The following is a 24478-nucleotide window of genomic DNA, read 5'->3' as shown; positions in this document are numbered from 1 at the left end:
AATCCCCTCACAGTATATAGATCAGTCCCAGCATGCTCTGCTGCTGAGGTACTACAACTCCCAGCCAGCCAATCCCCCCACCGTATATAGATCAGTCCCAGCATGCTCTGCTGCTGAGGCACCACAACTCCCAGCCAGCCAATCCCCCCTCACAGTATATAGATCAGTCCCAGCATGCTCTGCTGCTGAGGCACCACAACTCCCAGCCAGCCAATCCCCCCTCACAGTATATAGATCAGTCCCAGCATGCTCTGCTGCTGAGGCACTACAACTCCCAGCCAGCCAATCCCCTCACAGTATATAGATCAGTCCCAGCATGCTCTGCTGCTGAGGCACCACAACTCCCAGCCAGCCAATCCCCTCACAGTATATAGATCAGTCCCAGCATGCTCTGCTGCTGAGGCACCACAACTCCCAGCCAGCCAATCCCCTCACAGTATATAGATCAGTCCCAGCATGCTCTGCTGCTGAGGCACCACAACTCCCAGCCAGCCAATCCCCCCTCACAGTATATAGATCAGTCCCAGCATGCTCTGCTGCTGAGGCACCACAACTCCCAGCCAGCCAATCCCCTCACAGTATATAGATCAGTCCCAGCATGCTCTGCTGCTGAGGCACTACAACTCCCAGCCAGCCAATCCCCCCTCACAGTATATAGATCAGTCCCAGCATGCTCTGCTGCTGAGGCACCACAACTCCCAGCCAGCCAATCCCCTCACAGTATATAGATCAGTCCCAGCATGCTCTGCTGCTGAGGTACTACAACTCCCAGCCAGCCAATCCCCTCACAGTATATAGATCAGTCCCAGCATGCTCTGCTGCTGAGGCACCACAACTCCCAGCCAGCCAATCCCCTCCTCTCAGTATATAGATCAGTCCCAGCATGCTCTGCTGCTAAGGCACTACAACTCCCAGCCAGCCAATCCCCCCCCCCCCACAGTATATAGATCAGTCCCAGCATGCTCTGCTGCTGAGGCACCACAACTCCCAGCCAGCCAATCCCCTCACAGTATATAGATCAGTCCCAGCATGCTCTGCTGCTGAGGCACCACAACTCCCAGCCAGCCAATCCCCCCACACAGTATATAGATCAGTCCCAGCATGCTCTGCTGCTGAGGCACCACAACTCCCAGCCAGCCAATCCCCCCACACAGTATATAGATCAGTCCCAGCATGCTCTGCTGCTGAGGCACCACAACTCCCAGCCAGCCAATCCCCCCACCGTATATAGATCAGTCCCAGCATGCTCTGCTGCTGAGGCACCACAACTCCCAGCCAGCCAATCCCCCCTCACAGTATATAGATCAGTCCCAGCATGCTCTGCTGCTGAGGCACCACAACTCCCAGCCAGCCAATCCCCCCACAGTATATAGATCAGTCCCAGCATGCTCTGCTGCTGAGGCACCACAACTCCCAGCCAGCCAATCCCCCCACAGTATATAGATCAGTCCCAGCATGCTCTGCTGCTGAGGCACCACAACTCCCAGCCAGCCAATCCCCACACACAGTATATAGATCAGTCCCAGCATGCTCTGCTGCTGAGGCACCACAACTCCCAGCCAGCCAATCCCCCCACAGTATATAGATCAGTCCCAGCATGCTCTGCTGCTGAGGTACCACAACTCCCAGCCAGCCAATCCCCCCACACAGTATATAGATCAGTCCCAGCATGCTCTGCTGCTGAGGCACCACTACTCCCAGCCAGCCAATCCCCCCACAGTATATAGATCAGTCCCAGCATGCTCTGCTGCTGAGGCACTACAACTCCCAGCCAGCCAATCCCCCCTCACAGTATATAGATCAGTCCCAGCATGCTCTGCTGCTGAGGCACCACAACTCCCAGCCAGCCAATCCCCTCACAGTATATAGATCAGTCCCAGCATGCTCTGCTGCTGAGGCACTACAACTCCCAGCCAGCCAATCCCCTCACAGTATATAGATCAGTCCCAGCATGCTCTGCTGCTGAGGCACCACAACTCCCAGCCAGCCAATCCCCCCACACAGTATATAGATCAGTCCCAGCATGCTCTGCTGCTGAGGCACTACAACTCCCAGCCAGCCAATCCCCCCACAGTATATAGATCAGTCCCAGCATGCTCTGCTGCTGAGGCACCACAACTCCCAGCCAGCCAATCCCCCCACACAGTATATAGATCAGTCCCAGCATGCTCTGCTGCTGAGGCACTACAACTCCCAGCCAGCCAATCCCCTCACAGTATATAGATCAGTCCCAGCATGCTCTGCTGCTGAGGCACCACAACTCCCAGCCAGTTTAACCACCATCCTTTCTTCCTTTATTACCTCCAGCCAGCAGCAGCTTCATCCACCTTCACACTGCTGCCCTCACTCGCCACCCGGAAGTGATGAATTGCCAGTACTGCGCGTCATCACTTCCTCCAGCCTAGCTTTATTGATAAAAAGACAGCCGTGCCGCGTGGACTCTCCGGCCGCTGGGAGAATGGTGGGCGGGGCTTATGCGGCAGGTGAAGCGCAGAGCGTGGGCGGGGCTGAGGTGTTATAAGCAAGGAAAGCGTTGGATGGAAATGTAGCCAGCCCGAGTACCCGCCCCCTGCCACACACCCTAGCAATGTGGGAGAGGTGATGGTGGGATACTGTACAATGCAGGTGACTTGTAACTGGGTCATAGCTTAGCTCCCCAGTGTCCCTCTTTGGGAGCCCAGTCCCTGCTCTGTCCCTGTTTCCTCCACATTGGTCCCTCTTTCAGGACTGATCTACAGAGCTGTGTAAATATGTTTTTCTTTTCTACTGAAAAATATGTTTACTTGACTCTAAACTTTATCACCATCCTTTACATTGATAAAAGTTTTAAATCTCAAATGTTAATATGAAGGATAATAAACCAGGATAGAAATGGCCAGCGTGGTTTGAATTATAAAGTAACATAATCTCTTGTGAAATTTTCATAGTATTCGAGGTTAAATGTGTGGCAGGGGGGTTGACTCACAGTGGAGCAAAAAAAACCTTATTAATGAATTGCTGGGCCGAGGCAGAGGCGAGAGAGGCTCCATCCTCAGGGCGCAGTGTAGGAGGGGGTGGAGCGGGGGCAGAGGCGAGAGGCTCCAGCCTCAGGGAGCAGTGTAGGAGGGGCGCAGGGCAGAGGCGAGAGAGGCTCCATCCTCAGGGCGCAGTGTAGGAGGGGGTGGAACAGGGCAGAGGCGAGAGAGGCTCCAGCCTCAGGGCGCAGTGTAGGAGGGGTGCAGGGCAGATGCGAGAGAGGCTTCAACCTCAGGGTGCAGTGTAGGATGGGGTGGAACGGGGCAAAGGCGAGAGAGGCTCCATCCTAAGGGCGCAGTGTAGGAGGGGGTGGAGCGGGGGCAGAGGCGAGAGAGGCTCCAGCCTCAGGGCGCAGTGTAGGAGGGGCGCAGGGCAGAGGCGAGAGAGGCTCCATCCTCAGGGCGCAGGGCAGAGGCGAGAGAGGCTTCAACCTCAGTGCGCAGTGTAGGAGGGGGTGGAACAGGGCAGAGGCGAGAGAGGCTCCAGCCTCAGGGCGCAGTGTAGGAGGGGCGCAGGGCAGATGCAAGAGAGGCTTCAACCTCAGGGCGCAGTGTAGGAGGGGTGGAACGGGGCAGAGGCGAGAGACGCTCCAGCCTCAGGGCGCAGTGTAGGAGGGGCGCAGGGCAGATGCGAGAGAGGCTTCAACCTCAGGGCGCAGTGTAGGAGGGGGTGGAACGGGGCAGAGGCGAGAGAGGCTCCAGCCTCAGGGCGCAGTGTAGGAGGGGATGCAGGGCAGAGGCAAGAGAGGCTTCAGCCTCAGGGCGCAGTGTAGGAGGGGGTGGAGCGGGGCAGAGGCGAGAGGCTCCAGCCTTAGGGCGTAGTGTAGGAGGGGGTGCAGGGCAGAGGCGAGAGAGGCTCCAGCCTCAGGGAGCAGTGTAGGAGGGGCGCAGGGCAGAGGCGAGAGAGGCTTCAACCTCAGGGCGCGGTGTAGGAGGGGGTGGAACGGGGCAGAGGCGAGAGAGGCTCCATCCTCAGGGCGCAGTGTAGGAGGGGGTGGAGCGGGGGCAGAGGCGAGAGAGGCTCCAGCCTCAGGGCGCGGTGTAGGAGGGGGTGTAGGGCTGGGCTTAGGCAGAGACGAGAGAGGCTCCAGCCTCAGGGCGCAGTGTAGGAGGAGGGCGCCGGGCCGAGGTAGAGGCGAGAAAGGTTCCAGCCTCGGGGCGCAGTGTAGGGAGGGGCGCACAACTCACTCAGCTATCATCCCCTTATTGTGTTGGAAGCAGAGAGAAATAAGAAAAGGGGATACATGGCAGTGACTGCAAGCCAGATAACTAGAGATAAAGATGTTGGGGGCCCTGGGGTGCCTCTAAGGCCCCATTCACATCTGAATGGGAATTGCACGATTCCCGCTCACTGCAAACCGCGAGCGTTTTTTTAAATGTCTAGCCCATGTATTCCTATGGCAGTGTTCTAACTGCCGCGATTGCGGGTGTTTTGTGATTAGCGATGATCGCAAACGTGTTACCTGCAGCGATTCTGGAGCGATCACGATTAGCATGTTTAGAACCGCTAATTGTGCTCGCTCCCAAAATGCTACTTTGTCCAGTGATTTTTCTGCGTTAATATTTTTCCGCGCTAATCGCGGAAAAATCACTCCCGCAAAACGTTTTGCAATTGTAGATGTAAACAGGGCCTTAGTCTAATAGCAAATAGTGTGTGACGGCTGAGGTGGGAGGGATGGAGGGGCGCACTTTGGTGTCTCAGCCTTGGGCGCTGGAGGACCTTGTCCCGGCTCTGATGAACTGTATGTGTAGTGTGGATAATTAACAGAATATTTTTATAATCAGTTATATAGCTTTTTTTTAATAACATTGCATCATTCTCTAATATTTGCAGTTTACACACTACTCGGCATACTAAATGATTTCACAGAGCAGGCTAATGATGTTTTCAACTTTCTTCTGCAAAAAAAAAAAAACTAAAACAAAATACAGTGACAGACAGTTGAGATAATAGGCTTCAGAAGACAGGGCTCTCTGCACTTTGAAAGTTGGAGAGTTCAGTGAAGCTCTTTTGCATATATAACAACTGGCGTTTCTTAAAGGGAACCTGAAGCGAGTAAAATTATTTAAAATAAGCACATGATGTAGCTGCAAATGAATGTTACATATTAACCTCACCACCAGTTCCTATCAGAAGCTCACCATTTTTTTCTTACAGTGATCCCTTCTAGTTCTGACAATATTGTGTCAGAACTGAAATGTACCAGTTACTGTCAGTTATATATCAGCAGCTGTCAGTTACAACTGAATGTGCAAAGTAATGTCCATGTTTCCCTATGACGCAAGTGGCTGATATTACAGTATAACAGTGTGCTGACCAGGAAGCTGTTATGGGGTAATGGCCATTTTTAAAATGGAGGACAGAGAATTCTATTGATCACAGTGGACAAATGGGACGCAGGAGAGGAGAAAGACACTGAGGAGTAGACTACACGGGAGGTAAGTATGACTTGGGTATGGTTATTTTTACTTTTTATTTTCAGTTCAGGTTCTCTTTAACTCTTTCTGTACTGGAAACAATATTAGACTCATATCTCTGCTGCTAATGTTTTATTTATTAGTTGTATTACACATACCAATCATTATAAGTTTATTTTCACTTCAGATTCCCTTTAAGTTGCTTTCTTATCTCAAAAAGTTGGGAGGTACGCTGGGCCATTCCAAATCAGTATCTGCTGCGGTATGGGATTGCTGCAATTCCAAGCGGTATGCAACCTGCAGCAAGAGTCTGCGGTGGTGGTCTGTAGAGTAGGAGGACTGTCTCCTGCAAAGGATTAGATCTCTTGGGTGACAGTTTGGGGGTAAGTTCTGTACAGTAGGCTAGCAATACATTCTGTTGCTATGGAGGACCAAAGGAGGTCAATTTGGTGCACGCTGTAACCCGCGCTGCGTCTGATCTCGGCCTCACCACAGACATAATGTTATTATGTCTATGGCCACGCACGGCGCGCAGCAGTGTAGTTCAGCTGCTGGCAATCGCCGGTCCCTGAATTACTTCTCCCGCCGGGTTACTAAGACTTGGAGGGGGAATGGTAATTAATGTGGTCTGAAACACCGAGACAACATTCAATAAAAATGTGTTTTCCTACTTTTCATTACTCATACAGTTACCATATTTGCTTTTGTGCACAAGTAATATTGTCTGTTTACAAATTACAAGTTTCCAAAGTGTCGTTTATCGTGCTCTGAAAGCTGCCATTGCATTTTATTCCAACTGCTTTTTATTATATATTAACATCTTCTAATGAGCCGTTCTTAACTCTGTGTGCCTGAAGCACAGAGAGCTTCACAGAGAGCTCCTTTTCACTTGTTACACTGTGTTTGTTTACATTCCAATGTTGTTACAATGTGTGTAAAGATACTGTTATCTCCAGTTTGGATGCAGATTTGAAGCTGAATAGCCTTTCCATAGCAGGACAAAGTGCTTTGTTTAACTTTACTAACTAGTAGCTTTCAGGCTGTGAGAAATCTTTTAGAGCAAAGTAGAAACGCTGACTTTCAGACCCCTGTGACCAGGGTGTGTGGCAGGACTGTCCCTCTTTCTTATCTCATAAAGTTGGGATGAATGGAGAGAGGGTGTCACACTCACCCTGCACCCAGCAGCGTCTCCCTGCTCCTGCGGTTTTCAATAGCCCACCTCCCGGCAGCCAGCCAGGCCAGCTCCTACTGTCAGGCAAACTCTTAGGGCTCTTATTCATTGCAACGCAGGTGGCCGTGCATCAGTGCGACTCGGTGTTGCATCACGGTATTCTCAGAGGCGATATTTGCAATCCCATCCATTACAATGAATGGTGAATTGCAGTGCATGTTTGGAAACATCAGTGCAGTCTATGCACTCTCTGATGCCCCTGTGATCGGGTTCTCATAAACGCGGCTAAAAACGCGTATATGTTTACAAGCCTTTAGGGAGTGAGCGTGTGCGTCCTGTAGCCTTTTGTGCAGGGGCGGAGCCTCAGCACTGGAGAGAAGGCCAAGGTTATTTAGCGGGACTCAGTGCTGTTAGTCCATCAGTCTAGCCTGAGAGTCACTCCTGTCCACCTATCCTGTCCTCCAGTGCGGTCAGCCAGTTCTGTCCTCCAGTCCGGTCAGCCAATCCACTCCTCCAGTCTGGGCAGACAATCCTGTCCTTTAGTCCAGTCAGCCAATCTTGTTCAGACAGTCAATCCTGTCCATTCAGCCAATCCTGTCCTCTAGTCTGGGCAGCCAATCCTGTCCTCCAGTCTGGGCAGCCGATCCTGTCCTCTAGTCTGGGCAGCCAGTCCTGTCCTCTAGTCTGGGCAGCCAATCCTGTCCTCTAGTCTGGGCAGCCAATCCTGTCCTCTAGTCTGGGCAGCCGATCCTGTCCTCTAGTCTGGGCAGCCAATCCTGTCCTCTAGTTTGGGCAGCCTATCCTGTCCTCTAGTCTGGGCAGCCGATCCTGTCCTCCAGTCTGGGCAGCCGATCCTGTCCTCCAGTCTGGGCAGCCGATCCTGTCCTCCAGTCTGGGCAGCCGATCCTGTCCTCCAGTCTGGGCAGCCGATCCTGTTCTCCAGTCTGGGCAGCCAATCCTGTTCTCCAGTCTGGGCAGCCAATCCTGTCCTCTAGTGCAGTCAGCCAATCCTGTTCAGACAGTCAATCCTGTCCTCCAGTCTGGGCAGCCAATCCTGTCCTCCAGTCTGGGCAGCCAATCCTGTCCTCCAGTCTGGGCAGCCAATCCTGTCCTCTAGTCTGCGCAGCCAATCCTGTCCTCTAGTCTGGGCAGCCGATCCTGTCCTCCAGTCTGGGCAGCCGATCCTGTCCTCTAGTCTGGGCAGCCGATCCTGTCCTCTAGTCTGGGCAGCCGATCCTGTCCTCTAGTCTGGGCAGCCGATCCTGTCCTCTAGTCTGGGCAGCCGATCCTGTCCTCTAGTCTGGGCAGCCGATCCTGTCCTCTAGTCTGGGCAGCCGATCCTGTCCTCCAGTCTGGGCAGCCGATCCTGTCCTCCAGTCTGGGCAGCCGATCCTGTCCTCCAGTCTGGGCAGCCGATCCTGTCCTCCAGTCTGGGCAGCCGATCCTGTCCTCCAGTCTGGGCAGCCGATCCTGTCCTCCAGTCTGGGCAGCCGATCCTGTCCTCTAGCCTGGGCAGCCGATCCTGTCCTCTAGCCTGGGCAGCCGATCCTGTCCTCTAGTCTGGGCAGCCGATCCTGTCCTCTAGTCTGGGCAGCCGATCCTGTCCTTTAGTCTGGGCAGCCGATCCTGTCCTCCAGTCTGGGCAGCCATTCCTGTCCTCCAGTCTGGGCAGCCAATCCTGTCCTCCAGTCTGGGCAGCCAATCCTGTCCTCCAGTCTGGGCAGCCAATCCTGTCCTCCAGTCTGGGCAGCCAATCCTGTCCTCCAGTCTGGGCAGCCAATCCTGTCCTCCAGTCTGGGCAGCCAATCCTGTCCTCTAGCCTGGGCAGCCGATCCTGTCCTCCAGTCTGGGCAGCCAATCCTGTCCTCTAGTGCAGTCAGCCAATCCTGTTCAGACAGTCAATCCTGTCCTCCAGTCTGGGTAGCCAATCCCGTTCTCCAGTCTAGGTAGCCGATCCTGTCCTCCAGTCTGGGCAGCCGATCCTGTCCTCCAGTCTGGGCAGCCGATCCTGTCCTCCAGTCTGGGCAGCCGATCCTGTCCTCCAGTCTGGGCAGCCGATCCTGTCCTCCAGTCTGGGCAGCCGATCCTGTCCTCCAGTCTGGGCAGCCGATCCTGTCCTCCAGTCTGGGCAGCCGATCCTGTCCTCCACTCTGGGCAGCCGATCCTGTCCTCCACTCTGGGCAGCCGATCCTGTCCTCCACTCTGGGCAGCCGATCCTGTCCTCCAGTCTGGGCAGCCGATCCTGTCCTCCAGTCTGGGCAACCAACAGGGGCGTTGCTAGGCTCCCAAGAGATCCGGGGCACTTTTGGGCATGTCAGATGGAAAATAGGTGTGGCCATGCAACATAATGTAGGTGTGGTCATGGGTGGACTCAAATTTACATTAAATCTAAGTCGGTTACATTAAGCCTAAGTAGGCCTGCCCAGCAAAATGTTGGATGAAGACCCGTCACCATTAATACAAAAAAAAAAAAAACCAGATTGCAGCATATCACATAAATAGGCAGTGCCGCGTAAACATAACTAGGCAGAGTTACCTGTATTCTGTGCTGGCTGGTCTGGCTTTCTTCTGGGTGGGCTGCCTGCTGCCAGGTTATCTGGAGGTTCCCCCATACAATTCCCTGACTGTCTTGTGGACCCCCTCCCATGCTCCCATGAGCCTCCCATTCAGGCACCACAATTCCCAGCATGCCCCCATAGTAGAACCACAGCTCCATGCATGCCCCCATAAAGGCAACACAGTGCCCAGCATGACACCGCGGAAATGCAATTTCCGAAATTCCAATCGGAAATTGCATTTCCGCATCGGAATGCGGAAATCGGTAATGCAAGTGCGTTAGGTGGATTTCGCCGGAAATAGCGGAAATTTCCGCCGGAAATCACGGAAATTCCGCCCGACTTTAACATTGATTTTCTCAAAAACTATAAGGTCTTTTTGAAAACTTTTTTTTGCATCTTGTTCACAAGATTCAGTTTAATAACCCCTGAAAATCTGCTTCTGCCTATTTTCTGCATTTACATTACAGTAAAAATCCGCCGACTTTAACGGTTAATAGCAATGCCCCCGTAAGTCCTAGAAACACCAAATTTTCAGGGTTTATTAAACAGAATCTTCTGAACAAGATGCAAAAAAAGTTTTCAAAAAGACCTTATAGTTTTTGAGAAAATCGATGTTAAAGTCGGGCGGAATTTCCACGATTTCCGGCGGAAATTCCGCATTGGAATGCAGAAATTGATAGCGGAATCGGTATTTGGCAATGGCGGAATGCGACATTACCGCGGAATCGTAAATTGGCATTTCCAACCATCCCTAATGACACCACAGCACCCAGTATGCACATATAGAGTAGGGTGACCATATTTTGATTTCCAAAAAAGAGGACAATCACAACAGCATGTGGGCGTGGTCATGGGTGGGGCCAAATATACAAGACCTTAGCAGTGTGCTGTCCAACTTCGCGGGCATGGAGGGACATTTTATTTTCCAGACCACATGGTGGTGGAGGGCCGGCCGACCACAAAATGCAATCAGATTCGCAGAAGATTTCCCTACAAAATGCAATTAGATTGGCAACAGATTTCCCCACAAATGGAATCAGATTGGCAGCATATTTCTCTACAAATGCAATAAGATTGGCAGCAGATTTTCCCACAGATGCAATCTTATTGGCAACACATTTCCCCACAAATGCAATCCTATTGGCAGCACATTTCCCCACAAATGCAATGAGATTGGCAGCACATTTCCCCACAAATGCAATGAGATTGGCAGCACATTTCCCCACAAAATGCTCTATCCCTCATGCTGCGTGCGGCTGCCTAAATATACCTCCCTCGTTCTCCCCTGCGGTCCAGCTGCCACCGCTAACACACATCAGATCAGCGGTGAGCAGGAGATAGGAGTCAGCCACACCAGCCGCGCGCCGGTGAATTCAAATGCAGGAAGTGACATCAACGGTCACGTCCAGCATTTAAAGTCCACCGTGTGTCTGCTATGCGCCGGTCTAGCTGGTTCCCATCTCCTGCTCACCACTGATCTGATGTGTGTTAACGGTGATGAAGAGCCGTTTTGGGAGCCGAAAGAGCCGGCTCTTTGGGAACCAAGCGGCCGAGCCAGAAGAGCCGATGCTTAAAGAGCCGTAACGCTCATCACTAGACTGAGTCTCAGTCTAGTGATGGGAATTCCGGCTCTTTAGAAAGCATCGGCTCTTTTGGCTTGGCCGCTCGGCTCCCTTTAAAGAGCCGGCTCGTTCGGCTCCCAAACGGCTCTTCACTATTCGGACATTTCTAAAACCCGCGAGGACGCCCTGGACAAAAAGTGGACCTGTCCGGGCAAAAGAGGACGCCTGGTCACCCTAATATAGAGGTACCACAGCACCCAGGCCAGCATACCCCCGATTGATGCACCACAGCTCCCAGCAGGCACACCATTGAGGCACCACAGTTAACTCTGCCTGCGGACATAAGGGGCACTCCAGAATAGAGCCGGGGCACGTGCCACTGATCTTTGGGGCTAGGAACGCCCCTGACATCCTATCCTGTCCTCCAGTCTGGGCAGCCAATCCTGTCCTCCAGTCCAGTCAGCCAATCTTGTCCTCTAGTCTGGTCAGTAAGAGGGCCCTTTCAGTCCTATCCTCCAGTTCATCATATCTCCTTGCCTTTCCTTCCCTCGCTGCAGGGTTCACCCCTCCTGATCTTCCCATCACCATTGTGGTGGTCCCTGTGGTGGTGACCTGGTGGCCACAAGGCAGCAAAGTAGCCGGTCACCTGCTAGAGACAGAACTGTACTAAGGATCTTATGCAGTTATCGGGTGAAATGTGCTTTCCTGGAAGTAAACAAATCCTCTGACTGGCCACCACTTTCCTCATGTGCAGCAGTAGAACATACAATCAAAAGGCGGTAGAGAGATTTTTTTTTTTTTTGCAAATATAAGTGTCATCCAGATACATTAATTACAAGGGATCTTGCAAGGACTGTGAGGTGTTTATGGCAAATAGATAAGACGCTTGGTTTACTTAAAGAGACTCTGTAACAACAAAAACCTCCCCTGGGGGGTACTCACCTCGGGTGGGGGAAGCCTCCGGATCCTAATGAGGCTTCCCACGCCGTCCTCTGTCCCACGGGGGTCTCGCCGCAGCCCTCCGAACAGCCGGCGACTGTGCCGACTGTCAGTTCAATATTTACCTTTGCTGGCTCCAGCGGGAGCGCTGTGGCGACTTTCGGCACGGAAATAGACGGAAATACCCGATCTCCGTCGGGTCCGCTCTACTGCGCAGGCGCCGGAAACTTGCGCCTGCGCAGTAGAGCAGACCCGACGGCGATCGGGTATTTCCGCCTACTTCGGCGCCGAGAGGCATCAGAGCGCCTGCGCAGGAGCCAGGAAGGTAAATATTGCGTCACGGCTGTACGGAGGGCTACAGCGAGACCCCCGAGGGACGCAGGACGGCGTGGGAAGCCTCATTAGGATCCTGAGGCTTCCCCCACCCGAGGTGAGTACCCCCCAGGGGCCGTTTTGTCGTTACAGTTCCTCTTTAATGTCTACATAGACTCAGGCCGACGTGGAGAGTTTTTTTACAGGGTAACAGTAAATTCGGGCGCCTGAGGCTAGTGCACAAATCGGGCGCCGCCATTCACTCCTATAATAAATATCGTTTAATGGGCGCCCGATAGGAAAAAAGGGCGCCGGAGAAAAATAACGTTTTAAAAGCGGCGCCCGGAGACTTAATGTTTTATTACTGCTTCTCATGATTACACATTATTTAATGATTTATACATTTTTAAATATTATTTTTAAACGAAAAACAGTACAATATTTTTTTTCAAACATTATTTTTAAACGAAAAACAGTACATTTTTTTTTTTTTTTTTTACATTATTTTTAAACGAAAAAACCAACAGGGGGGTCTTAGGTTTAGGCACCAACAGGGGGGTCTTAGGTTTAGGCACCAACAGGGGGGTCTTAGGTTTAGGCACCAACAGGGGGTCTTAGGTTTAGGCACCAAAAGGGGGGTCTTAGGTTTAGGCACCAACAGGGGGGTCTTAGGTTTAGGCACCAACAGGGGGGTCTTAGGTTTAGGCACCAACAGGGGGGTCTTAGGTTTAGGCACCAACAGGGTCGTCTTAGGTTTAGGCACTAACAGGGGGGTCTTAGGTTTAGGCACCAACAGGGGGGTCTTAGGTTTAGGCACTAACAGGGGGGTCTAGGGGTTAGGGGTAGGTACAGGGAGGGTTACTTAGGCACCAACAGGGGGGGTCTTAAGTTTAGGCATCAACAGGGGGGTCTAGGGGTTAGGGGTAGGTACAGGGAGGGTTACTTAGTAATTTTTTTTTTTAAACGTTATTATACGTTTCACTATTTAAACGAAAGATTAACGTTTTTACAATTGCCGATTTAATGCACATTATTTAATGATTTATAACTTTATAAAACATTAATTTTAAACGAAATACAGTACAATACATTTTTAAACATTATCCATGCTTATCGTTAAAAACCCGGCGCCCTTTTTTCCCAGCGCCCCTTTTTAACGTACGCTTTTTACAGACCCTATCCTGTTGAATGTATGCTGCTGATGCCTGGAAACAGTTAACTGTATGTTACTGAGGCCGGGGGGGGGGGGGGGGGGGTCTCAGAGGGGCACAGTGTTTCCCCAGGTAAGAGACATACTATTGGGAATACTTTGGAGCTGGGACACACTGTGGAGGAGAATTACAAACACTAGTGATTGAATACAGTCAGGATGTGCTTTGAGGTGGCCAAGACATGGAACTGTATATACATTACACATGCCGCTATGTATATCTCTGGGCATTACTTCCCCCTAATTTGATTAGAGGAAGACTCTTGGTTAGTTGTGAAATGTCTTCTCTGCACATGTGACCTGGGTTGGGCAATGAGAGACTTCTGCTATTACACATGCCCCCGCTGCATTATAAGCTGCATTTCCCTGCCCAGAAAATGGCCCAAAGACGCTGCCAGCAGCATCCACCAAACATCAGCTGATCAAGCCTCGACAATCATTATTATTATGTGCAAAATAAAGGTTCAAATACTTATCAGCCCCCCAATATCATTTTCCAACGGGTAACGGCGCTTGCAAAAAAGGTCATAAACTCTTCTATATCCCCAATTATAGAAGCACCAATGATGTTGGGGGGGGTGGGGCTACACGCCGGGAGCCAGTTTCACACTGCGGTGCGATTGGCTGATTACACCGCACTGCAAGCCCATGGAGATGACTGCGGCAGTGCACGGTAATCTCCATTTTGGCTGCAGGACAAGCAGGAAGTCAGGCTGTGTAGCGCTCACTTCCTGTGGCCAAAATTTGAATAACGCGGACGTGTACTGAAAAAAACGCAACTCAAATTTAAAAAAAAAAAAAACTGGGTCGCCATAGACTATGCTGCACGCACAGCGATTGAGTTTGGCCAAATCGCGGGTGTGGGTTCACTCCATTCACTTTATGTAGTCCTCAGTGTGAACGCCACCATTGAACCCCCTTGTTTGTATCTTCACCAAGGTTCCCTCGTTACTCCCCCTATTGATGGGAACAGTGGGGGAAAACACCAGGTTTTAAATCTAGTCTAAGGCCTCTTTCCACGGACTGTTGATAGGCAGTGAAATGCTGCTCAAACTCTCACAACTGCTCACTGCTGCCTGGCAACTGCTTGCTGCTGCCTAATAACTGCTCACTGCTGCCTAGCAACTGCTTGCTGCTGTCTGATAACTGCTCACTGCTGCCTGGCCGTTGAACTGAGCACACAGTTTAACTGCCCATAGAAATGGGCCCTGAAGCCTCTTTTCCATGAACAGCTGAGCTGTGTGCTCAGCAAGCAGTTACCAGGCAGCAGTGAGCAGTTATCAGGCAGCAGTGAGCAGTTACCAGGCAGCAACAAGCAGTTACCAGGCAGTAGTGAGCAATTGTGAGAGTATAAGGCATTTCACTGCCTATCAACTGTCTGTGGAAAAAAGGGCCTAGGGCTTCCTTTCCACGTACTGTTGAGCTGTGTGCTCAGCAAGCAGTTACCAGGCAGCAGTGAGGCTGCATTTCCACTTGTGCGGTGCGGAATCGCCGGGAAATCACCGCAGACGAAATCGCATGCGGGTGCGATTTTGCATGCGTTTTTTCCCGCGATTTTGCATGCGATTTCGCATAGGGTAGTAGGTGGGCGATTTTAACCATGTCACTGCCTTTGTAAATTAACATTACCTCCTATGCGAAATCGCAAGGAAAAACGCATGCCAAAACCGCATGCGATTTCCCTATTAGATACATTGTATGCGATTCGCTTAGTGGTGTGCGGGGAGCGAATTCTGACGGCTCTGCCGTGCAGATTTTCTCCGCACACAAAAACACTCCGCACAACGCACAAGTGGAAACAGGCCCATCCACTTGTATTGGCTGTGACAACGCATGCGGATTCGCTATAGTGGAAATGAGCCCTAAGCAGTTGAGAGAGTTTGAGAGGCATTTTACTGCTTCTCAACAGTTTGTGGAAAGGAGGCCTAACACTCAGCCCAACCAGCTGTATTTAGGGCTCTTTTCCAAGAGCAGTTGATAGGCAGTGAAAAGACTGTCAAACTCGTAGCTGCTCATTGAGCGCGCAGTTCAGCCGTCTGTGGAAAAGGGCCCTTAGGCAAGTGCCTAGACAGCCCCTGACCTTAGTCAGCTCATTGAGAATTTCCTACAAAGGGCAATAGTTTTCTAAGGCACCTTTTCCAAGAGCAGTTTATAGTCTGCTTGCTGCTTGCGTGGTTCGTGCTGCAACTGCTTGTTGCTGCCTAGTAACTGCTCACTGCTGCCTGGTAACTGCTTGCTGAGCACACAGTTTAAATGTCCGTGGAAATGAGCCCTAAGGGTGTTTGGTAATGATTTGATTTAGGGCCCATTTCCATGGTCAGTTGAACTTTGTGCTCAGCAAGCAGTTACCAGGTGGCAGTGAGCAGTTGTCAGGCAGCAGTGAGCAGTTACCAGGCAGCAGCAAGCAGTTGTGAGAGTTTGAGATGCTTTTCACTGCCGGAGAGATACATACAGAGCGTACTTCCTTTGCGTCAGACTGGCTGAAGTTACGGGACCCGGTACAGAAGACGGAGAAGACTCAGGACGGCGGCGTGGGAGCGAACCATGCCGATGGGGCATGAGGAAGCCCCAGGTATGTATAAAATTTTAATTTATTATCGTCTCTGGTTCACTTTAAGTCAAAATCACCTGATCTGCATGCTTCTTCAGGGTCTATAGCTAAAAGTGCTAGAGGCTGATCTGCTGGACAGCCCGGGAATGTGCATTGTATAAATATGGCAGCCTTCATATCACTCACAGTTCAGGTGTCCTTTAAGTAAGAGGTTTATGATCCCTATAAAACAATATGTACAGTCAGGCTGTGCCACTTTGAAGCTCCATTATAATTATATAAATCTATAATAATTATATAATAACCATCTCTGCCCTTTGACCTTGGCCAGCTCTACAGCCAAAGGCTCGGTCACCTCTCCCACACCACGTGACTTCACCCGGCCCCGCCCCCCCACGTGAGGCTCGCTGACAGCTCCAGTGCGCAGTACGAAGAGAAGGAGGATGGACCGGAGTGACTTCGCAGCTGTCCAATCAGATGTGCCGCTCGCCGTCCCGCCCCTTCTGCTCCCGCCAGCCAATCCGCCGCCACTGAAGAGCGCCGCGCTGAGCCAATAGGCGAGCGCCGCAGCGTGACGGGCGTGCCTGTCGACCAATGGCAGCGGCGCCTCCTGTGACGCTCCTCCCAATGGGCGTGTCTCCGGCCCCTCCGGGTTTGCGGGCAGTTCGGCGGCGGCGGCGCCACCACCACGGCGGCGGTATCTGGTCGGTGTGGCGGCTCGGGGGCCCCGGAGCAGCCCGGAACCCGCAGCACTATGGAGCTGGAAGCCGGCCTGGAGGAGCGGTGGCTGCTGAGCGGGGAGGCCGGCCGGGGGGTGCGGGAGCTGGAGTACGAGGCCCTGCCGGAGAACGCCGCCGTCACCACGCACATGCTGGCCGGGGCTGTGGCCGGGATCATGGAGCACTGCCTCATGTATCCTGTGGACTGCGTCAAGGTGAGAGCCGCTATATCAGCCTGTCCGTCCGGGGAGCTACTGCGCATGCGCAGAGCCATGCTGCCCCCTAATACACTAACACTATCCACTACACAAGCACTACTGCGCATGTCCAGAGCTGTGCTGCCCCCAATACACTAACACTCTCCACTACACAAGCACTACTGAGCATGCGCAGAGCCGTGCTGCCCCCCCAATACACTAACACTATCCACTACAGGAACTACTGCGCTTGCCCAGAGCCGTGCTGCCCCAATACACTAACACTATCCACTACAGGCACTACTGCGCATGCCCAGAACCGTGCTGCCCCCCAATACACTAACACTATCCACTACAGGAACTACTGCGCATGCCCAGAGCCGTGCTGCCCCCCAATACACTAACACTATCCACTACAGGCACTACTGCGCATGCGCAGAGCTGTGCTGCCCCAATACACTAACACTATCCACTACAGGAACTACTGCGCATGCCCAGAGCCGTGCTGCCCCAATACACTAACACTATCCACTACAGGCACTACTGCGCATGCCCAGAGCCGTGCTGCCCCCCAATACACTAACACCATCCACTACAGGAACTACTGCGCATGCCCAGAGCCGTGCTGCCCCCAATACACTAACACCATCCACTACAGGCACTACTGCGCATGCCCAGAGCCGTGCTGCCCCCCAATACACTAACACTATCCACTACAGGAACTACTGCGCATGCCCAGAGCCGTGCTGCCCCCCAATACACTAACACTATCCACTACAGGCACTACTGCGCATGCGCAGAGCTGTGCTGCCCCAATACACTAACACTATCCACTACAGGAACTACTGCGCATGCCCAGAGCCGTGCTGCCCCAATACACTAACACTATCCACTACAGGCACTACTGCGCAACCCCAGAGCCATGCTGCCCCCCAATACACTAACACCATCCACTACAGGAACTACTGCGCATGCCCAGAGCAGTGCTGCCCCCAATACACTAACACTATCCACTACAGGCACTACTGCGCATGCCCAGAGCAGTGCTGCCCCCAATACAATAACACTATCCAAGCATATGTGCCCTAAGTATAGGAAGTCAGGTGTAGGGGCATCAGTATAAGTAGCCAGGCATAGGTGCTTCCAGTATAGGAAGTCAGGGCATACATTTGAATGGGGCGCCGGTAGACTTGGGCGCAGGATACAGCTGGTATATGGCTGATCCTGCTTCTGCACAAGTCCGCCATGGATAGTGGGGGAATGATATAATTCAGCTTCCAGGGATTGCTGGAGGCCGAATTATTGCTTTTTAACCTCCTTAGCGGTAACCCCGTGTGTGACACGGGGTAAGCCGCCGGAGGGTGCCGCTCAGGCCCTGCTGGGCCGATTTAAATTTTTTTTTTTTTTTGCTGGACGCAGCTAGCACTTTGCTAGCTGCACCAGCACCCCGATCGCCGCCGCGCGCCCGATCGCCGCTATCCGGTGCGGCGCCCCCCCCCCCAGACCCCGTGCGCTGCCTGGCCAATCAGTGCCAGGCAGCGCCGAGGGTTGGATCCGGAGTCCCAATGACATCCTGACGTCGGTGACGTCATCCCACCCCGTCGCCATGGCGACGGGGGAAGCCCTCCAGGAAATCCCGTTCTTTGAACGGGATTTCCTGATCGGAGATCGCCGAAGGCGATCGAAGCGGGCGCGGGGATGCCGCTGAGCAGCGGCTATCATGTAGCGAGCCCTGGGCTCGCTACATGATTTAAAAAAAAAATTTAAAAAAACTGCTGGGCTGCACCCTGGCGGTATTTTTCATACCGCCAAGGGGGTTAAGCAACCTTGGCTCTGTCTTCTGACGGCGCCGATGTTACTCACTGAGTGCCGCTCAGTAGCGATTCCCTTTATAGTCTATGGTGGCGCCGGCTGCGCCCAAATCTAGCAGCGCCGAAAAGCACTGCTCCGAAGTCAGGTGTAAGGGCATCAGTATAAGTAGCTAGGCATAGGTGCTCCCAGTATAGCAAGTCAGGTGTAAGGGCATCAGTATAAGTAGCTAGGCATAGGTGCTCCCAGTATAGGAAGTCAGGTGTAAGGGCATCAGTATAAGTAGCTAGGCATAGGTGCTCCCAGTATAGGAAGTCAGGTGTAGGGGCATCAGTATAGGTAGCCAAGCATAGGTGCCCTCAGTATAGGTAGTCAGGTGTAGGAGCCCTCAGCGGCATGTGCTGGTGGCGGCTGACTCACCAGCTCCACTCGTTTCAGCGCTAATGTCACTCTTCTCTCCCTGCCTCCGCTCTGACTGTAGCTAGAGCAGAGCCACAAGAAAATGGCTGCAGATGTGACATCGGCGGACATTTTCTTGTAGCACTGCTCTAATTACAGTCGGATCGGAGGCAGGGAGAGGTGGGGGAGAGACAGCTAGCTGCAACACATACCCGATGCTGTGACTTGGGAAAGGCTGCACTAATACTATCCATAACCTCATAATACTGGAACCCGGGCACTCTAATCACTGCAGAATCTGTCACCTTATCCCTGCCAGAGTCCAGCAGCTCTATCGCTGCCAGGGCTCCTCCCCATCCCTGCCATAGCCCAAAAATCTACAGTCCCTCCCCCATCCCTGCCATAGCCCAAAAATCAACATCCCCTCCTCTATCCTTTCTAGAGCCCAAACAATCTAGTCTCTACAGACCCTATCCCTGCCATAGCCCACTCTACAGCCCCTCCCCTATCCCTGCCAGAGCCCAGACACTATACAGCCCCTCCCCTCAACCCTTCTAAAGCCCAGACATTCTACAGCCCCTCCCCATCCGTGCCAAAGCACCTCCCCATCCCTGCCAGAGCCCAGACACTATACAGCCCCTCCCCCCCATCCCTTCTAAAGCCCAGACACTCTACAGCCCCTCCCCATCCCTGCTAGAGCCCAGACACTATACAGCCCCTCCCTTCATTCCTTGTAAAGCCCAGACACTCTACAGCCCCTCCCCATCCTTGCTAGAGCTCACAGTATACAGCCCCTCCCTGCTTCACTTCTAAAGCCCAGACATTCTACAGCCCCTCCCCATCCATGCCAGAGCACCTCCCCATCCCTGCCAGAGCCCAAACACTATACAGCCCCTCCCCTCATCCCTTCTAAATTTCAGACACTATACAGCCCCTCCCCATCCATGCCATAGCCCAGACACTATACAGCCCCTCCCCCCATCCCTTCTAAAGCCCAGACACTCTACAGCCCCTCCCCATCCATGCTATAGCCCAGACACTATACAGCACCTCCCCTCTTCACTTCTAAAGCCCCTCCCTCATCACTGCTAATCATGTCAGTGCTGTGGGTGTGCTGAGGAAAGGGCTTCGCTGAGACTATTGCAGTCAGCAGGACTGCCAGGCAACTGGTATTGTTTAAAAGGAAATACGTATGGCAGCGTCTGTCGCTGTCACGTCAGGTTCCCTTTAATTCTGGTTATTTCCAGCGGAGAAATGCTAATATATTGCAGTACCTGCTGTCCTATTACCTGCCTGACTATGCAGAGCTGTTAATTTTGAATTTCCTGCTTGCTGTCTGTATAAATCTGCAGCCAGACGAGACAAGTAGCCTTGTTCACACTGTACAGTTATCGGTCAGGACCACCTCTGCTGATCTATTGTATGTATGGGGGGCTTCTGATTCCTTGGTGGATCGACTCCACACTGACCACGCCCACTCTGTTGTGCGCCACTTCATAACCCCTCCTCCCACCGCATAGTAACAATGTACTGCTAACCTCTCCACCCATATGTACAGCCTCCCGCTCGGGGAGTCCCGAGTCCTGCGTATAACGGTCCACCTCATGTGCATGTAAGACTTCATAGTCATTCAGGGAGCTCTTAGTTCTGTAGCATATCTCCCCATCACTTCTCATATCAAATATACTAGACACACTGGTGAAGGTGCCCTTGATGAATGGGAACGACTATAAACTATTGTATGGATGAGAAGCGTATTGTCCGTTTAATGGAAAAGTATTTATTCATGCACATAAGACAATGCGTTTCACGGGTCTTGGCCTACTTCCTCAGGTCAATACACAGTGCCTTGAGCAGGCTTGCTCAAATCCGTATTCCGGAGACATCCGGATAGTTGTATCCGGATATCTCCCAGTAAAGCTGTGTGTGTGGGGGGGGGGGGGTCAATCTTACCTGCATGACATCTTCTTCAATCCGTCCCTGGCGCCTCCCACGATGCGTTCCATACGCCGGTCACGTGACTACAAACACTTCCTCCTTCAACCCGGAAGGAGGAAGTTCTGTAGTTACGTGACCGCCGCTTGGAGCGCATCGTGGGAGGCGCGAGGGACGGATCGAAGACGTCATGCAGATAAGATTGACACCCCCACCCCCCGCACAGCTTTACTGGGATATATCCAGATACAACTATCCTAATGTCTCCCGAATATGGATTTGAGCAAGCCTGGCCTTGAGTGCTGTAGGTCCTGAGCGAGGCGCTTTGTATTGACCTGTGGAAGGGGACCAGGACCCATGAAACGCGTTGTCTTATGTGCATGAATAAATTATTTTCCATTAAACTTGGTTTGTCCTGAGCAGCAATGGGCTTCCGAGTAGGAAGCCATTCGAATTCGGAATTAAAATGAGTTTTAAAGAGGAACTCCAGTGAAAATAATGTAATAAAGTGCTTGCTTTTTACAATAGTTATGTATACATGATTTAGCCAGTGTTTGCCCATTGTAAAAACTTTCCTCTCCTTGATTTACATTCTGACATTTATCACATGGTGACATTATTACTGCTGGCAGGTGATGTCACTGGAAGTAGCTGCTGCTTGGAAACGGCTGTAAACAGTTCCCACAATGCAACGAGGTTCACAGACAGGAAACTGCAAGGACCATGGTCCTCAGTTTCCTGTGAGAGGGGTTTCACCACATTATCAGCCATACAGAGCCCCGTGATGTGAAAAAGAATAGATTTCTCATGGGAAAGGGGGCATCAGCTACTGATTGGTAAGAAGGTCAAATCTTAGTCACGGTTTCTCTTTAATTGCCTCAGGTGTGAGCACAGGAGACAGGGGGTTACTTACCCAGAAGTCCGGCTTCTATGCGCCTCAGTCCACTCGCACGCGACCTATGGGACGCGTTCCAAGACTCACTACCACACTTCCTCCAAGCTGGAAGGAGGAAGTGCAGTAGTGAGTTCTGCAACGCGTCCCATAGGTCGCGTGCAAGTGGACTGAGACGCATAGAAGCCGGACTTCTGGGTAAGTAACCCCGTCTCCCGTGCTCACACCTGTATTAGTTAAGCCTCATTTTAATGACTTCCTATTCAGAAGGCCATCGATGCTTCTGAGAAGGTAAGACTGTAGACTTCTCAACCATACAGTTCCATTCAGCAAGGGCGCCCCCACCAGTGTTCCTAGTATAGTCCACAGTGTTTGTGGTTTAGAGCTGCGTAGACTTACATATCTCAAAACCACACCCACCCATCTTCCAGAAACTTGGTGGCTGGGGGGCGGGGCTTGTGATCCTTTTCATTATATTGAATGGTATCACGGGCGCACTCGCCCTGAAATGCAGGCAACCATGCACTGCGATTCAAGTGAATTGCAGCGCATAAATGGAAACTGCACACGGTGTAGTCTATGCACCGTCTGCTGTCCCTGCAATCGCCTTTCCATAAGCGTGCTATATGGAAACCAGCCCTTAGTCATATATAATGTACAGCAGAGTTTTGTACAAAGGTCAGAGCTTGCTGCGATGTCGAGCTATACGTTGGGCTGGCAGCTGCATGGCCATCCCCTCCCAACATTTCCCATGCATAATGTATAGTGTGGAGTTGTGTACACCAAGGTCACAGCTTGCTACAATGTCAAGCCATACATCAGTGGCTGCCAATCCCCTCCACATATAATTATATAATGTACAGTTACGTACGAGGACAGAGCTGGCTTGGATATTGAGCTAGGCTTAGCGTAGTGGTTAGCGCTCTTGCCTTGCAGTGCTGGGTCCCCGATTCGAATCCCAGCCAAGTTACCATGGAGTTTGTGTATTCTCCCTGTGTGTGTCCCGGTTTCCTCCGGGAACTTCGGTTTCCTCCCACATCCCAAAAACATACAGATACGTTAATTGGCTTCCCCTAAATTGGCCCTAGACTACGATACATACACTACACGATACATACATAGATATATGACTATGGTAGCGATTAGAGTGTGAGCCTCTCTGAGGGACAGTTAGCGACACAATATACTTTGTGCAGCGCTGCGTAATATGTTGGCGCTATACAAATACTTAAAATAAATGTGTCGAGCAGCTCTGTCTTGCCTCCAGCTTACCTAAAAAGGACATTTGATGATACCCGGGCTTATGTCTCATAGTGGTGAAGTTTGAGGAAGTTAGCAGATGTTTGTTTTTGTCAGCCATGAAGTTAATTACTTTATTTACCAAATTGCAGAGGATCTTACTCTCACCTCAGGTTCTCTTTAAAAGAGAGTCTGAAGTGTCCCAAATTACCTCTTTATTTCAGTGAAATAAAAACAAGGAACACCAAGAGCCCCAGTAGTGTAATATGTACTGGTAAATGGTTACTAGATAGAGTAAATATTAATACTCACAAACCAGGGTTACCATTAGGCAACCACTGTAAAGGCAGGTGGGGAGATTTTCCTGACCCCACTCAGGAATAAGAAGTCGCTCTCTGTAGATGAGAAAAAGGAGGTTCAACCCTCCACCCAGGGTAGACTCAATATTATGCAGGAGAACAGAGGCGCCAAGAGGATAAAAGGAAGCTAAATGAGCTTAAAAAAAAACAAATTCTTGGTAAATAGAGGAGGTAGTGGTGGACTTACCCCCTCCAAGTAGACACACAACGACTGTAGTAAACACAGTCAATATATTTTATTTATGAACTCCACATATGCAACGCGTTTCGCAAGTTTGATCCCGCTTCATCAGGCAATAACAACGAAGCAATAGCATATGTGGCCAGTAGAAGAGCCAGGCACCTCCTGTGTTTTTTTTTTTTTTTTTTAATTTCAGAGTCCTCTTGAGCAGTAATAGCAAAGATGATTCACCGCATCCCTGCGGCCGTAAGAGGTCTTTATCCCCCCAAATCCCGGGGTAAAATTTTACGACTTACAAAGTCGCAGATTTTACTGCCCGGGAGAGGTGGAGCTTTGAGCTATACCTCTGCCTCCAGTCTATTCAATCGGCGCTGATCGCCGCCTCTCCCCGCCCCTCTCAGTGAAAGAAGACTGAGAGGGGCGGGGAGAGGCAGTGATTGGAGGCAGAGCTACAGTGCAAAGCTCTGCCTCCTCCAGGAAGTAGCGGAGGACTTTGCTCTGGTGATTTCCGGGGGCATAAAGACCTCGTACGGGCGTGGCATGCAGCGAATAAACTTTGCTATTACTGCTCAAGAGGACTCTGAAATAAAAGGTAATTTGGGACACTTCAGACTCTTTCAAGTGTAACTGCACTTGCAGCTGCATACAGTTTTTACACCCCCACATGACTCCATGTTGGCGTAGCACATCTGTCTGTCCTCCATGTTGGCGTACCACGTTCTACGCCATCTTATGAAGCACTGGGTGTGCCAGCCTGCCATCCCAGCACAGAGTATCTTGGCTGTAATTTCAGCATTAAGCAATTTGTCTGTGGCTGCATGCGCTCAGTGTGGCTTTCCCTGCAGAACTGGTTTGGCATCAGTATGTACATTGCGCAATGTGGAGAAGCGGAGGTAATTGGATCTCATAGCTAATCCCCACAAGCACGCAGGTTTACGAGGCGCTGTTAAGAGCTTTTACTTGTTTAGAGAAAGCTGGAGTATGATGAGAATACAAGCTGATTTGTCTTCAAG

The 24478-nt window shown here is 51.6% G+C and overlaps 2 protein-coding genes across 3 annotated transcripts in view; one reads left to right on the top strand and one right to left on the bottom strand.

The window, feature by feature from the left end:
- The window catches only part of ENTPD7 (ectonucleoside triphosphate diphosphohydrolase 7), a 62196-nt gene extending 59809 nt beyond the window's left edge, over positions 1–2387 (bottom strand). The window contains exon 1 of one of the 2 annotated variants that reach the window (XM_068258295.1): positions 2302–2387. The gene's annotated coding sequence lies outside the window, so the exon portion shown is untranslated. The remainder of the gene's footprint in view (positions 1–2301) is intronic. The other variant, XM_068258294.1, reaches the window with a different exon arrangement.
- Positions 2388–16348: 13961 nt separating this feature from the next.
- The window catches only part of SLC25A28 (solute carrier family 25 member 28), a 40144-nt gene continuing 32014 nt past the window's right edge, over positions 16349–24478 (top strand). Inside the window, exon 1 of the mRNA XM_068255395.1 lies at positions 16349–16669. Coding sequence (XP_068111496.1) covers positions 16490–16669 — 180 coding nt within the window. The 5' untranslated portion in view covers positions 16349–16489. The remainder of the gene's footprint in view (positions 16670–24478) is intronic.

The sequence above is a fragment of the Hyperolius riggenbachi genome, chromosome 10 (genome assembly GCF_040937935.1).
Source record: "Hyperolius riggenbachi isolate aHypRig1 chromosome 10, aHypRig1.pri, whole genome shotgun sequence".
Taxonomy (NCBI): Eukaryota; Metazoa; Chordata; class Amphibia; order Anura; family Hyperoliidae; genus Hyperolius; species Hyperolius riggenbachi.
The sequence above is the reverse complement of the archived record's forward strand: the minus strand, read 5'-3'. Positions and strand labels throughout refer to the sequence as shown.